The sequence below is a fragment of the Drosophila hydei genome, unplaced genomic scaffold (genome assembly GCF_003285905.1).
Source record: "Drosophila hydei strain 15085-1641.00,03,60 unplaced genomic scaffold, DhydRS2 tig00008139-arrow-pilon, whole genome shotgun sequence".
Taxonomy (NCBI): domain Eukaryota; kingdom Metazoa; phylum Arthropoda; class Insecta; order Diptera; family Drosophilidae; genus Drosophila; species Drosophila hydei.
In genome coordinates, this window is record NW_022045847.1 from 921,228 (window position 1) to 937,352 (window position 16,125).

Below are 16,125 nucleotides of genomic sequence, written 5' to 3' on the forward strand. Positions count from 1 at the left end.
CTTGCAATGGCGTGAAGCCTGTAGCGGCTCTACGGCTTCAAGTTCGGTCCAGGCGTTTGGTTGTTGTCTTTGCTAAGTTTTGCCAACTCACCAGAGTGTGGTGAACAGCTGTTTGATCGTTGCAGTTTACAACACTACTAACAGATGTTAGAGTGAGTGCACCTCCTGCTGCTTGTTGCTTAAGCGTGCTGGCTAGGCTTTTTTACACTATGCGTATTTGTCGCGCAACGATAATCTGCTCGCCTTTTGTTTTTGGGTGAGTCTTACCCTCAGCTCGAACATTTATTAATTATACTATTTCACAGTGAAAAAGCAGAGCTTGTATGAAGTTTTCGATGGATCCTTTTGCAAACGCGTCCGAACTCCATCCCAATGTGTGTATCTGTGTGTATCTGTGTGTGTGCTGCCCGCTACGTATGTCTATACTAACGGACAATGACAGTCTGTACATTCATTCTACTGGGCGTACATGGTGCGCACCAGAGCAAAAACCTTGTAAGACAACTGCAGCAGCTGCAAAAGATATTAACGTAAGCAGTAGTATGTATTGTTTGGATTAACTTACTTCCGTTACAGTAACCAGCGACACTTCTAAAAAGTTGGTAGCTTTTAGGTAATTGGGACGCTGGGCTCGTTGCATGATCATCAGCATTAGTTTGCGATAGCGCAAGTCACCCAGGTACCAATTATGATTGTAAACCGCTTCACCGACGAGGTCACTCTGCAAATTGAAACCATTTAATATTCTGTCAATATCTTTTCAAATTACTCACCGAATTGACCAAGCTCTGTGCGTAGTTACCAATCATAAAGACCTGTACCATGGCACACAGCAGAAAGAGCATCAGCATGACCATGTTGTCGAGGTTGCCGCCGATGGTCATCTGAAAGATGACAAAGCAGATGATGAATATGGAGCTGGTAAAGTTGCAAAACAGTGAAACACCAAAGATCTGATTGACATCTTTGGTAAGACCCAGTAGCCGCTGATGGTAAACGATGCTGGTCTGAAGAAACCCCAGATCCTGGTTGGCAGGCAATACGCCCGCCACATGCTGCTCGATCTGTTCACTGAGTCTCTTGAAGTGCATAATCAGCAGCGTGACTAAAGCACACATGAACATGTCCGCCGCCAGCTGTCCAGAGAGGCAGGTCTGGCCGGCAATATTTTGTGAGATGTACAAAACATAGTAGCTCCAATTGCCTTTCCAATCCCACGGTGTCCAGCAGAAGTAAGGCAACATTTGCTCAAAATGTCGTACATCGAGCCAGAAATCGTAGATCAAGTAGTAGACGGCCCAGTACAGATTGTATGTCCAGATCAGTATCAAATGCATGCCAAAATAGAAGATGCTAACCCGTCTATAGCTGCACAGATAGTCATCCAACTTGTATTTCTTTTGTTGCTCAGCGGTTTTCGGGTGCAGTAGCTCGAAGCACTGGACAACTTTAGTGATGTGCCTCCGCTTACTCCAGATGTGACGAATTTTTAAATCACCGATTATGACAAATCCAATGAAAGATAAGTTCATGGTGGCTTCCAGGAAATTGTTGCCACTACTAAACGCCAGGAATACGTAGATAATTTCCGAAAGCAGCACTACATTCAGATTTAGCATCTGAAAAATAAAATAACAGCGTAATACGGTTCTGTGCCCATCTGGTTTACTTGTATTAGAAGAGTCGCGATCGTAAGCTTTCATGCCAATGGATAAGTAAAAGAAGTCAACAAAACGAAAAAACGTATACAATGATTTCGCTTTTCCGTCTTTTGGTTCCTTGGGGCGCTTCCTTAATTCGAAGAACATTTCTGTTTCGGTCCTTGTTTACTGCTACTTGTGAGTTCCTCAAAGTGATGCGCTTTTATAGAGCCTTCGACCATTTCATAATTGATAGTTAAAGCAATGTCACGATTAACGTGCACCGAAATCTCTCAATTATCATGCCCCTGTGAACAGTAACAGTTGTCTCAGGTCATGTGGGCGTACACAAGTGCGCGTAACTCGAAATAATATAATATATATAATATCCTCAATTAGGTAAGCAGACGACGACATTAGTCGCGGTCACAAATATCAATGATGAATGGGAGCGAATAACTTGGTCAGCGACAAATAGCTCGATTATTTTATAACCTATCTGTATCTGTATCTGTATCTGTATCTGTATCTGTATCTGTATCTGTATCTGTATCTGTATATGTATCTGTTGCTGTATCTGTATCTGTATCTGTATCTGTATCTGTATCTGTATTTGATTTTTTTAAATAGTATTCCCTTTTTATTTCCATCTTCTTAACATTTAGCAGCAGACTTTTTATTAGGTCAGCTCTGTCAAGTTGAGACATGCTGCGCACTGGCTAAGACCTTTCCATTTGGTTTTTTATTGCATCTAAGGTTTATTTCCTGAGTCGAGCAACAAGAAAGACTTTGAGTAACAGCATTGTTCTGTCAGTTATCTGAGTATCTGTTTGTGTAGTTGCTGTGTGACAGCATTAAATTTGACTTGCCTTGGCACACAATTGTATCTTACTGATACTCTCAACGTGTGCCTTCATCTGCACCTCGTTCCAAAGCCAAATCCAAAGCCTGTTACGTTCAGCTTGGTTTTTTGTGCTCAACTACAACTATCCATATTTGTTTCAGGCAAGTGACAGTCATATGAGCTGGCTGCTATTTGCTGTATGTAACAGTCTCTTGCCTTGACACTTTTGCCTCTACACTCTGCATCCATTAAAAGGTTAAATGCGAGAAGAAACGTTTTCTTAGCTTAAGCTCTAGAGATTTTAAATATGTTTTATGTAGTTTTGAATGAAATGAGCATTTGTTTGCCCTAAGTAGGCATCATCTGTCTATGAACATATTAATATCGTTAAGGCATCGTAGTATGTTCGCCAGACCCTTCAGAAAGGGGTTTGTCAAAACTATGTTGATCATATGCTTAAAATTTAAATCCGTTAAGTAACGCAGAAGGTATTAAACAAAGCGTTATCAAGCATGTACGCATTTTTCCTATACGCGTGCACAAATACATTCAAATGCGTATATTCTTTTCTATTCGAAGATTCGAAATTGCGATTGAATTGTGCTTGAATTGTCAGCTGCTACTTTAGATGAGATTTGCATCGTCTCGCGTAAGTTGTGTTGGTGGAGGCTGCGCTTGTTTTCGAGAAGTTTTGTGTTCAATGTCGGGTGATCTTTTTTTTAAATGTGGAGCCTCGAAGATGGTAGATTCATGAATGCCTTTTTTAATGTTTGATACCAGCTGTGCAAAATATAAAAAAAAACGTGTGCTTAGGGTATCTCCTAGTCGGGCAGCCCGACTAGAGTTTTTTATTTGTTTGTCTTTGTTTAGACTAGATAATCAATATCTTGGAGTGGATTAATAATGTCATATGATATATGTACATATTTTCAGTCTATTTTGTTTCCCCATTAAATCACTTCACGGCTTTGAAAAATAAAAATAAAAGTTATTTCAGTAAATATGTATCTCTATGTCTCGGGAAAGTCGACCTCATTTTATGGTCTTCATAAAATAATTTACATATCCATTTGAAATGCTTATTTAAATGCCAGCGAGTATGTGGATAATGCACATTTATTAGAGCGTCGTTAATGAAGTGCATTTGTATTTATATTACCGCATTGTCATGTCAGATTTATTTTCATATGCAATTAGCGTTTTATATTCATTTCAGGACGTGCCATTTCTCATTTCTCGTTTCTCATTTCTCATTTTCCATGCGTCGGCGTTCTGCTTTAAATGGGCTTTTGATGTTAAACCAAGGTTAATTAATCAAAATGTTTGTCCTGCCCTGGAAACTATCTAGATAATTGCTGCCAACACGGCAATTTGCTAACGCTTTAAAGTTTCGCATTAACAGATTTATTAAGAATGTTATAATTGCGTAGGAAGTTTCAATAATTGATACAGATAAATATAAATGAATAGCACACAAATGTATGCCTTGGTTGAGCAGCAAATGGGAGCATAATGGGCAGTTCTAGGGTGTCTCCGCATTTATCTGTCTTAACAGGGTTCTACTTGGTCTTGCGAGCATAATTTTGTATATAGTTATACTTGGAGTTCAAGTAAGAGTTGTGAAGTATATAGGAAATTAATTAACTCTTCTATTATTTTATTAGAATATATTATCATAGTTTTATCGGACTGAAGCTGCTTTGAAAATATATAGATATAGATATCAATGATAAAATCTTCATTAACAATTCAAATTTTTGTTTAAATAACGACCTACCGGACATGATGATTAATTAATTTTTGTTCATTCATTGATTACAATTTAGCTACAAAAATCACCTCAGCAATGAGCTAATAAAGCGATATTTTTTTAAATACTTATTTTATGCAGTTTTCAATAATAAGTGAATAAGAATCACGCTTCGAGCTGGATCTTGGTCAAGATACGAATGGCGAGACCTACTTACAACAGACTATTGCCATCTTCCACAAAAACAAAGCAATTACCCATAAACCTTTATTTCATGTATTTGCGAAAACCTACAAAAGCAAACACACACATATACAGCTATATACATATGTATATATGAATGTGTGCAGACACGAGTATGACCATGTGCCTTGTTTCACAGTATTATCAAAAACATTTTCACAAAATTATGACAGAAGGCGGGGCGGGTGACGTCCGAGGCAAGGGTACGGAAATATGCTTGTTTTGGCTGCTGGCAATTTTGAATGTATGCCAAATATTGTTGTTGTTCTTGTTGCTGTTGCTTTTGCTGTAATTGATACACCAAACAGTGAAATGTGCAATGATAACGCCGCAGTGTCTGTGCTTGTGCCACATTTTCGGCAATTGCACATACATGCATAGCAAATGTGGGAAAGTATTGGTGCTCGGCCCCTCCTATCTGGGATGGGCCACATTCAGCTGGCATTGAGCCATTTTTGTGGCTGCGGCTATTGTTGTCTTTAAGCTGCCTATGTAGTCTTTAATTAACTGGAAAAGATCAAGGCTTGCTCAACCTTTTAATTTCTTTATAAAATAAATGAATCATCACGGCTGTCAAGCTTAGTCTCTTGGCAAGTCAACAGTTTTATATTAAGAATATCAAACTCTGAAATAATATCTATTTAAAAATAAGCCTTTTTGTTTATTTTTATATATATTTTAGTTCTTAATTGTTAAATAATTAATGCACAAATTTTGCAAGGCGTGTGTCAAAAGATTATTACTAACCTACAATTAACAAGGCTAACAGCCAAAAAGCTAGCAGATTAAGCCGGTTTTTTATAACGAAGTCTGCTGATGATAAAACCGACGTTTTGCAATCAACTATTATATTACCCCAAGCTTGCAAAGCTTATAAAAGTTAAAATATAATAGAAAGGATGTAAAAACTATTTGCAATTTATAAAGTTAAGGAAAAGTGGAAAGCTGTTTAGCTGCATAAATTGTTCATCCATAAAATTAAAATTAAAAATTAAAAGAAAATTTTAATTGGTTATTATTAAACAATTATTAAGTACTTATTTAAAGCAGATTGCAAAATATTTTTCGCCTGATTGCAATATTCGAAGTTATATCAAATTATTTAATTTTTAATTTATTGACATAACATTTAAACTACATATTTATTAAATAGAAATATAATAGCACAGAATGGTCAAAGTGCTTGTAATTAATATATAATTATTTTTTATTTGTGGTTTGAATTTGGAACAATAACAAAAAAGAAACATTTCAACTATTTGAACACGCAATGGCAAACTTGTTGGAGGTGATTTGCGATCGAGGAAAAACTGTTGCATACATTGTGGCAGGCATGTCTGTTGTTTTCCCTAGTTGATTTGCGTCGCTTATTGCATAATTGCAATTGAAAACATACTTTTGTGGCGTGCATCCAACTTTAAGAACACACATATATACACACTCTGAAGCTCTTACTCTCATACCCGCTCATATGCACATTTATATCACAGACCTATAATTGGCGCAGTGTTTTTTCTGCATAAGAGTCGGCAACACCTGCATAAAGTCTGATTTAACAGTTTGTACACGAACACGAAACCCATTTGCAAGTTTTGCCATGAGGGGCGTCGCAATGTTTTTTCAACGCGAAAAGAGCACAAGCCAAAGTTTCGCATTCGCAGTTTCTTGGCATTTTACGTGGCGCAAAAAAGAGCCAGTAAGCTGTTTGCACCCAATTTTAAATGCATTTTTCTGGTACTTTACTAATTTTGTTAATATTCGCAATATGTTAGCAGATGTTGGGCAGTAGAGAGAGAAATATAGAGAGGAGAGCTGCTTTTGATTTTTTGATAAGCCGCCTATCAGGCCTATCCCCTGACCTATCTGACCTACCTCTGACCGACCTCTACAGCAAAGCTTCTAAAAGGTAGCCTAGGCTTTGATACCCCATCACCATTTTCATGCATACATAAAAAAATGAAATTTTCGAAATTTTTAGAACGTGAATTAAAATATTAATATTTGCCAAAGGCTCAACTAACTTGTTAATATAGATATCTATGATTTGAGCCAGTTTGATGTACGCTTCGTTGATACAGGAACATTTTTGTATTTCTGATCAAAAGATCAAAACATGCGATAAAGTTATGCAATATTGTGAATGTAAACACGCATCAGAAAAGTATAAAATAATACTCTAAATTTATACCTATGTATAAACTTTTGCGGTTGACAGCAGATTTGTGTATCTGATATTTTGTTATATCGATGAGAAAATTGTAGTCCATTTAATAAGCAAAAATAAACAAGTAATTTATTATATGAAGTATGGTAAATCGAAAAAGGCTGTATCTTTTACAATACTGGCCTTACCATACTATAGACCCCTTCTAATGATTGAGAGCCTATTGGGAGCAGTTTTACAGTTACACAATAATATTAACAACTATTAGCTTCTCTTGCGGCTTACAAAAAAGGCCATGTGAAAGCCTCTTGGGGCCATATAAAATCCACGAAAACTCCAGACTCCTACTTGAGATTGATCAAAAATGATATATGCACCGCCGACTAAGGCTATATATATATTTTAGAGTTTTCGTGTTAAAATCGTATTATTGCAGGAGGAGCCACTGATAGCTCTATAAATAAAATGGGTTTCTTAATGTTGCTATTTTAAATCAGAAAATATTGTTTTTTTACACTTATTTAGATATGGTTGGGATGTACAAATTTAGCTTTTATTTAATTATTGTAATTTTTTGTATTTTAACTTAGCTAATTTAAGTCTGGAAGTGGAAAACTGTGTAACGTAATTTTATATTTTGTATTTAGTAATTCAATGTAATTAGTTGTTCAAATATATATGAGATGTAGCATAACAAGCTGCTCGAATAGCATAGTGTATCTGAATCAAAAATGAATACTAATTAATTATACACATTTATAAAATAATGAAGTTCCGATTACATCGCATTGATTAATTTGTTTATGCAGTTACTTTTTGTTGTTTGCCTAATTTTGTGATAAATTTGGTTCGTGCTATTTGAAAAGCTTTGGATCTATTCAATACTCATTCTATATAAATAATTAAGTGCACAATTTCAAACAATTGCGTCTTAATTGCAATTGATAGAAATGAAAACATTGTACACTGACCTACGAAACTTCAAATTATTATTATACTCCAAGTAATTGTCGATAAAATTTGCTAAAAATGAGTAGCAACAAATTATAAATTTTGAATTAATTACCATATTTTTTAAATGAATGCATTTTTATGTCTATATTTTCTTTCAATACAGATATAATTTTCTCATTTCTTAATTTTCTTTCAGTGCACAGTTTTGTTGTTTAAAGTTAGACAAAAGCTTTATTCAAACGTGTGTAAAATTTATTGAAATTAATAATTGTTTCGTTGCTGGTCCCTGCTCGGCTACACTCGGCCTTGAAGTCAGGAGACAATAGCAATATACACACAGTAGTACATGTGTGTCGTGTAATGCTTAGATATGCCTATGCAAGAATGTTTTCCTATTCATTGAAATGTGTTCGCTTAGTTATTGATGCCTAAAGGACGATGCCACAAGGACTTGCCGAGCTCTTGACTTCGTAAATTACCAGGCTCGCATTGTTGTTGTCCAGCAGAAAGAGGTATTTCGTCAATGTTTTATTGGTATTTTGGTGTGTGGCGTAATTATATCTGAGGTCAAAAGTTAATGAATTGCACTTTGTTGGATTGATTGGTTTAAGCGTACCATTCTCATAGGCTTGCAACCTGAAGCTTAATTTATTTAAAGTACGTGTGGCAAGGTAAATTTAAAGATAAATAAATTGGAATGCCTGAGTTGAATTTGAATTTAAATGTTGATTAATTTCGGAGTGGAAGCGTTTAATTACTCTGAATATAAAAAATATTGTGTGGTTTTTTATGCGAAAGCTGTAAAAAATTACTGTTCTAGTAAGCTTTCTTATGTTTTTATTCTATTTTAAAAACGGGCAAACCAACGCTCAGTACTTATATTTTCTTGTATTTCCTTGAAACTTTGTTAATCAAATTATATTAATAGAGCCAATATAATCTAATTCAATTTTCGTAAATGATTGAAGTCAGAGTTACCTAAAAAGCTCAGCAGCTTAAACAATGCTTAATATCTACTTATCTATACATTTTATTTTGTTTGAACTGTGCTTCAAAAATTGAAGAACTACTAGCACATTTAGTTGCAATTTTGAAAATATATTAGTTTAAAATGTGTCAAAATAAACTTTTAATTTTTTTGACTTAATTACTTTTCTCTTGTGAAGGAATATGCAATTTTTGTTTTAGTAGCTTTACTTTGATTCCTATAGATTTCTCAGGCAACCACAATTTGCCACAGCTAGCTAAATTTTTTATAGTATTATATAAATATGTTTATTAATTTATATTGCAATATAATATTTGATGTTCTGCGAAGATAGAAAAGCGCTAAAAACGTAATTGATTCGTTGGACCTTAAACAGAGGCTGATAAGGAATATATATTATATTTTGAAGCCTTTGCTTCTTGTGCAGATTATTTGAAATTCCTTTTTATACAGATATTTTAAAATTTTCATATGCAATATTTCTACTACTATTACTTAAAACTTTTAATAAATATAATTCGCTTTTACAATTAGCTCAAACTTTCTGCTAAACACTACGTTTGCATAACTAATGGAAATACAATAATCATTTCGTCCTCTTTGCATGAATTTGAAATTTACTTAACATTTGCATCGAATCGAATCGAATCCTCTGCAGTCATTAATTGCTTAAATCGAGCAAACACCCACTGTAAACAATTGAAATATTAGCTGCAGTTATTTGATACTGCTACACGTGCCCTCCTCTCATCTGTCGTTCCTTACTCCCTTTGTGTCATCTGTGTTTGCTTGGGGCTATTCGAGAAGCAGATGTGACAATAGCGTTGTCATTAGTATTAGTGTCAAACGGACACACCTGCTAACCAGCCGATAAGGTGGCAAGCTTAAGCTCGCAGGGTTGCAGTGTTCCGCCCACAATTGGGCATGCACATGTCCTTCGTGCTGATAAGGCTATGCATTTCAACTCAATTGAATGCATTTGTCATAATTGGTGGCTGAGTGCTTGTTTGTGTAACCCGCTTTTGGCGCTCCCCATCCCTCCCTGCAGCTGTGTGCATTGATTATATCAGCAGGTGCAAGTCTTCCCCGAGTTCCACTCACACAGACGCGCACACCCTAATCGCTGTAGTTACCAGCCGGTTACATTCCAGTGCTTGCATTAAAGTTACATTTGCTAAAGCGGAGTCCATCTCCCTTCTCGGACTGAACTATTTTCGATCTGTGACTGGGATATGGCTGCTTTTGTCACGTTCTTGACTTGTTCTTCAATTTGGCACCAGTCTGTTGTCGTCATTCGGTCCTTGCCGTGTGAGCCATGCGCGTCAGCCCTGACTGGCAGTGTTGTGTGTTGTGAAGGGTCGCAGCCGCTGTGTTTGTCATCGGCAGACCACATTTTAATATGCGCATAAATTGGCTGACATTGATGGATCCTAATATAGTTGCTTCAGTCGTAACGTCATCAGCTTCAGCAGCAGAAGCAGCGCTGGCATTAAGATTGATCCAAGCCATAGACTACCGTCGCCTGCCACGCCCATCACTTGCTGTTGCTGCATCTGTAATGTGCAATGAATTCATAAGCAAGTCATGAATTTCGAGCATTGGAGCTGGCAATGCGTATATTATATACATACGAAGTTCTAATTTACTAGGAGGTAGACAGCGTCTAGGTCATATATTTATATGTATAACTTGCTTAGATAAGCTTGGAAAAACGGGAAAAGAGTGAGTGAGGGTAAGAGGGATGGATAGATTTAGAGAGATAGAGAGAGATAGATAAAGAAATGGAAAAACAGAGAAAGAGGGAAACAAAGGAAGGCTTATTTGGATATCGAGAGTGAGAAAGATCGAGTGAAGGGTTTAAGTAAGACTGAGAGAAATATATAAAACCTTTAATAAACTGATAAACTAATAGATTTAGAATAGAGAAAACATTTAGAGAAAGTTAGAGACAGAGAAACACCTACGTATATTAAAATTAAAAACGTAATCAATACACAACTTAACTTAATATACAACTTTACTTAAGTGTTCTGCAGAATGCGTCTTCTCGTTGCACTTAACTACTCAAAACGTATATAACTTTATTGTTTTAATTATCAAAAAAATTAAAGTGGCTGCCTGTACAGTTTCCCAGCTTGAGGGTCCTATCTTGATGACATTACCACTCTGCAAGCAATGTGAATAAAATATATGTTTGGCTCCTAAGCAAATGCAAAGCACAAAGCATATTGAGATTTTTAACGTCAAGTCAAATTATGATTGAGACACATGTTAGAGGATGTAGAGAATTCATGGCAGTTTTGAAAGAAGTGTCACCTTAAATCGTAATAAGCATAAGGGCTGTACATAGAGCAAATAAGGATTTACACGCGCATGGGGGCATAAATCGGGTAAGCATTGGCAGGCAGTTATTAGGTATAAGACCCGCACAGCTGCCGCACGGTACTTAATTTTTTACAATGCGGTACACTTAACGTTAACAGCTATCTTTTATGGCCTACTTGTGCAGGAGGACGACGGGCTGTTGGCCTAAGCGGCTTAGACACCTAGCATGCCGAAAAACTTTGGCTGGGACATGTTTAAAGAGAGAGATCCATTGTTGTTTGGGCCTTGAATTTGGGGGGAGCCGCAGATAACGTCGAGGCGTGACATTTCGAGCGTGAATTGTAAACTTTTGATTGGATTGTGCTCTATGGGTGTGTCACATGCGGCGTATACGCAACGTGTGTTAAATTATTAGAAAAACAGCTGCCTGTGGGCCTTGCCACAACTCATTAAAAAGTTTTCTTTTTAAAAATGTTTTGATTTGGTTTCTGCCGCCGGCTGCTGCTTCTGCTCACAAGTTACAGCAGATTTCTTTTTCCTTGTGCTTTAATTAAGCAATCGCCGCTTGCGAAATCATCTAAAAATAAGTCATAGTTGGAAGTCGCGCGCCTGTCAGCTGCACCAAACACGAAATCAATCAACATCAACGCGAAAAACTCTTTGTGACCCTCCTCCCCATGAAAACTCATTATCATTGCCGCCAGCCCCATGGCCAAGTCATGTTGTGGCTGCGCCCATTATATTCCATTGCTTTGTGGCGCGAATACTCTTACAGTGGATGATTTAGCTAGATCAAATCCGTGGCAATTGGACGCCGATAAATTTAACTTTTGGCTCGATTTGCTCGTTGAAAGGCAAAGTTACTAGAACAAATTAGGAATAGAAATTTTAGAAACTTAAAGCAAGTGTATTTAATCAGTGTCCTGGCCAAAAGTAAATTTTCTTCTATTTTTGTTGAGAAAACTCACCGAATATTACTTAATCTGTATTTGTTGTGGACTTTTGACTCTGTGTTTGCTGTTTATTGGAAAATAATCTAATATATTTGTGGGCCAACAAATCGTGGGAGCATTTGCTGCAATGTGCGGAAAAATTCTACGCTGGCTTATCAAAAATCAATTTGCCCAATATTCCTATCGTTAAAGTAAAAGAAAAATGAATATCAAATATATATAAAATATATATATATATAAATATATATATAAATATAGCAGTAGAAAAACGTTCAACTGTCCACAAATTTATGCATGAAAATAAATGGAAAATTCACAAAAATTGTATTCCACCCTTTTGTGACATTATATTTCATTTAACTAACGGATGCCACACTAATTGTGTGACAGGAAGTTTAATTTCGTATATATGTGCGAATTCGTTAGCATCGCTTTTTATTTACAAATGCAGCAACAAACACATTAAGCAGACTACTTCAAAGCCATGCCAAAATAAAAATGAATTTCTAATTTCCACATACTATGCAATATGAAAAAAAAAAACACATTCACGGAATTGCAGCAACAGCGAAATACTCGAACTGGACACCAATCAAATGGGATATGCTGTAAAAAGGGTTGGCGGGAAGCGAAAATCATCCGTTGTAATTTGCAAGCAACAAAATACAAATACAAACACATGTATATATATATATATATATGTATATATATGCATGTGTATTATATATATATATATATATATATATATATAATACACATGCTAATACACACAAAGGGTCGGCAGCGGGAGCAAAAAAAAACCAAATATAGTAAATAAATGCCATCAGTTATTTTTGGCGCTCAAAAGTATGCTACAAAAAGTAACACAATTGAAGTAACACGATTGGAGACACACACACCCAGCCACTAGGGCTGCCCTGCATATGGTAAAGTTGGTGAAGACTTTTTATACTGCATGCCCTAGAATATTTCGACTCTATGGTATAGCTTAACTTAAATCTGTTTTTTGAGTTAGTGCTTCAGTTAGTTATCCTTAAATAATATAGTGTATAAGTCAAACTCTATGCAATGTTAAAGCATGATTTTAAAAATATATTTTTTTTTAATTTTACATCAATTATATCTTTATTATTTTCTGTGTTTTATTAACAATAACACTATTATTAATAAAAATAATATTATTTCATTAACTTAATGTTCGTAGTATTAATTAAATTTAACGTATTTTGAAAATGCTAAAAAGGGTACAATAGTTCTCCACATTGATTTCCTAAAATAGATTTTTTCTCGCATTTGGAACAGATTCTATAAACTATGGGTCAGCAATGGGTTTTTGGGAGCGCGCCGCTTTTTATATTCGATTTTTGCGTCAATTTCAGCAGCCTGTCTGGCTGCAGTCACGTGCTCGTGATCATAATAAAATGGAACTTGACAACAGCCATAAAAAGCAGCCGACAAAGCGGGCCAAAGGGAAGGATGTGATGCAGGCAATGGCACTAGCAATTCCAGAGAATCGATGACCCCGAAATTCGTGTTGCAGCAGCAGCAGCAACAGCAACAGCAGTAGCGACAGCAGCAATTGGCATTAGCATCAATGCGCGTAAACAACAAATTGCTGAAATCGCTGGCACCTCCACTGGGCAGGATGTGTCCACTGAAGTTGTGTGTGTGCACAGAAGCATTATTCCGCCGGAAGTTCAAGAGTGTGTGTATGTTTGCGAGTGAGCCATGTGGCCCATTCTGCTCAATGGCAAATTAAGTGGACATGCAACTGTAAAGCTTGCAATTTATAAGCTCTTGAACCGAGTTAAAGCTAATTTGCATGAGGGCCTCTTTAAAGGACTACGGCTAAAAGGCTGAGGCCCAAATGTCTGCAAAAAATGTTATTTTTGGGTTGCATTGTCGAAACAGTGCCACGTTGCAACAATATTGACAGAGACAATGCCATAATGCATGCACTGAGGAAATCATGAGAGTATGTGCGTTTGTGAATTTGTGTGTGGGTGTGGTTTTGGGTGTGGGTGTATGTGAATGCAAACAATTGCAACAACAGGCATAACATGCGGAAAAGTGTCACTGTTTTCTTGGCAACAGGCGGCAACAAATAAGCACACACACACACACACATGCATCCTCGACTAGTTGCATAAACACTTATAAAGCCATTTCAGCACAGTCATCTAAAAGCACTACCATTCATCCTGCCTGCACAAGCAACACACACACGCACACGCACACACACATGACGCTTGCTCATACGTTATGGTCGCTAATGTATCTGTTTTGTGTGTGCTAGCGGGACTAAAAGCAAGGACGAGGCATTACTAGTGCAGTGCAGTGTCCCAAGCGTTGCAGCGTTTACGATTGAATTGCTGGGTCTTTTAACCAGTAGGAGTTTAGTACTGCATGTTTTTTTAACCCAGTTTTCAATGAGTAAAAAACAACAACAACAAACGGAGCATTTAGAACTTGCTGAATGCTGAATACACTTGTAGGTCAATAATTTAAGCAATTTGTTATAATAAATAATAGTTGTATGTAATACTGCTCATTTACTTCCAATCAGATCTTCCTGCATTCTTCATTCAGAGATCTTAAAGTTTTGTTCTAATTTGCAGTAGCTATAACATTAAAGAGAGCTACAAAAAGTGCCTATCATAATCGTGGTCTTAAAGGCGTCAACTATGTACTTGTGCATATGTGTAAATACGGCCTATATTTGTGGGACTGAGATAGGACTACAAGTCAAGGTCGTTTTGCTGTAAGTATTTGCTAAAGAGAGAGCGAGACGAGCAGTGTACGCACTTGGGAAGCTCTTGTAAGAATGTAAATAAAAACAAACAGCTTGCACACTTGTTCAGTTCTACTTACAATAAGCGTATTGGTTATTAAAGAGCCTTGGCTATATGTAGGCCTGTGGGACAGGCTATATGCAGCATGTCGATATGAAGTGTATCGTCCACATGCATTATTTTTTATCTAGCTTTTACGTCATTCACAAATGGGCTGTCGCCTGCATTGGCAGCATAGATTATCTCCGGCATTCAGACCAAAATAATTGGCGCAACGTTGAATGGCTCTGCAAGTGCTTCGACCATTTACAGACACCTGTTGGCCAATTGTTGCTGCAATTAAGTAAGTGAATGGTTGTCCTCAATTGCCTGTCATAAAAGTGAAAAGCTATAGAACTGTTGCGCACTGCCTTAAGCGGCTCAACTAAGGCAACAGACGTGTGAGAGATGGATGGAGTGAGAGAGAGAGAGAGAGACGAGCTGCGAGATTATTGTACATGCCAATGGAACTGACATATTGTGATTGTTTCTGTTGTTGTTGTCGAACACAGGGATGAAATATTTCGCATAACTTTGTTGGCTGCTGTGTTATCATTTAATTAAGTTTTCTTTAATTAAGTCGACATGTGAGAAACCGCAGTGGCAGCCAAAGTGAAGCTCCTGTCAGCGGGTTGTTGGACGGACACAAGGGCGACGCATGTTGCAGCAACATGCTGCATCAGCAAAAACAGTTAGATTACTTGTCTCGACTTTGTCTGTGTGTGAGCGTAGCATCTATGCTTAATTATTGAGTGCGTGCCTGCAAAACAAATGCATACAACACTTGTCAGTACACACACACACAAGCACTAGCTGCTATGTGCTGGTGTCATCCGTCTTAAGAATTTTCGCGCATGTTCCTGCAGCAGCACTTGCAAACACTTGCCCAAAATATTTGCAAATCATTTGCAGCATTTTCACATTTAAGAGAAAAACATGTTCTTGAGTGTCAGCGCCAAAGTGTGATTAACGCTTCTTGCTAAGCACAAAAGTGTAAAGGGCTTGCGAGAGTTAGATTTGTTTCTAAGCATTTACGAAGATTATCTAGTTAAATACTATCTGCCACATGAGTATATATATATATATATGTATAATACCTACTCCTATTTTACTTGAATGTCAACTTGCTTTGTTTACTTAGATATTTCAATAAGCCTGCAATTGAGGCTGATCGTTTCTGAATTTATTAATAAAAAAATATATATTTTTTATTGCTGCCTAAGGCGAATTTTGAGTATTCACAAAATATTATTGAAAATCTGATAAACTTTACTTATGAACATTGTTTTCAAACCTTAACACAATGCTTCTATTAAGACAAAGTTGTTGATTTAGCACAGCTCCAGATACTCCTATCTAAACCAGCTTGCTTCTAATCTGAAAAGTGCACATTCTTTGGACCGCACTGAAATCTGATTAGCTTGACATATCGT

The 16,125-nt window shown here is 36.7% G+C and overlaps 1 protein-coding gene across 1 annotated transcript; it reads right to left on the bottom strand.

The window, feature by feature from the left end:
• Positions 1-441: 441 nt before the first annotated feature.
• LOC111597551 (putative odorant receptor 85d) lies at positions 442-2,090 on the bottom strand. Its single transcript, XM_023312347.2, has 3 exons — positions 774-2,090; positions 566-721; positions 442-513 (listed from the first exon to the last, which is right to left on the bottom strand). Exons 1-3 carry the CDS (start codon positions 1,806-1,808, stop codon positions 457-459), a joined length of 1,248 nt encoding a protein of 415 aa, XP_023168115.2. The 5' UTR covers positions 1,809-2,090; the 3' UTR covers positions 442-456.
• Positions 2,091-16,125: the final 14,035 nt, after the last annotated feature.

What these genes read in the sequence shown, in the direction of transcription:
- LOC111597551 (XM_023312347.2), bottom strand. Translation starts at nt 1,808, where the DNA reads ATGTTCTTCGAATTAAGGAAGCGCCCCAAGGAACCAAAAGACGGAAAA. An exon ending in CACAGAGCTTGGTCAATTCG is followed by an intron (nt 722 to 773) that starts GTGAGTAATTTG and finishes TTCAATTTGCAG; the next exon opens with AGTGACCTCGTCGGTGAAGC. An exon ending in CGCTGGTTACTGTAACGGAA is followed by an intron (nt 514 to 565) that starts GTAAGTTAATCC and finishes TATCTTTTGCAG; the next exon opens with CTGCTGCAGTTGTCTTACAA.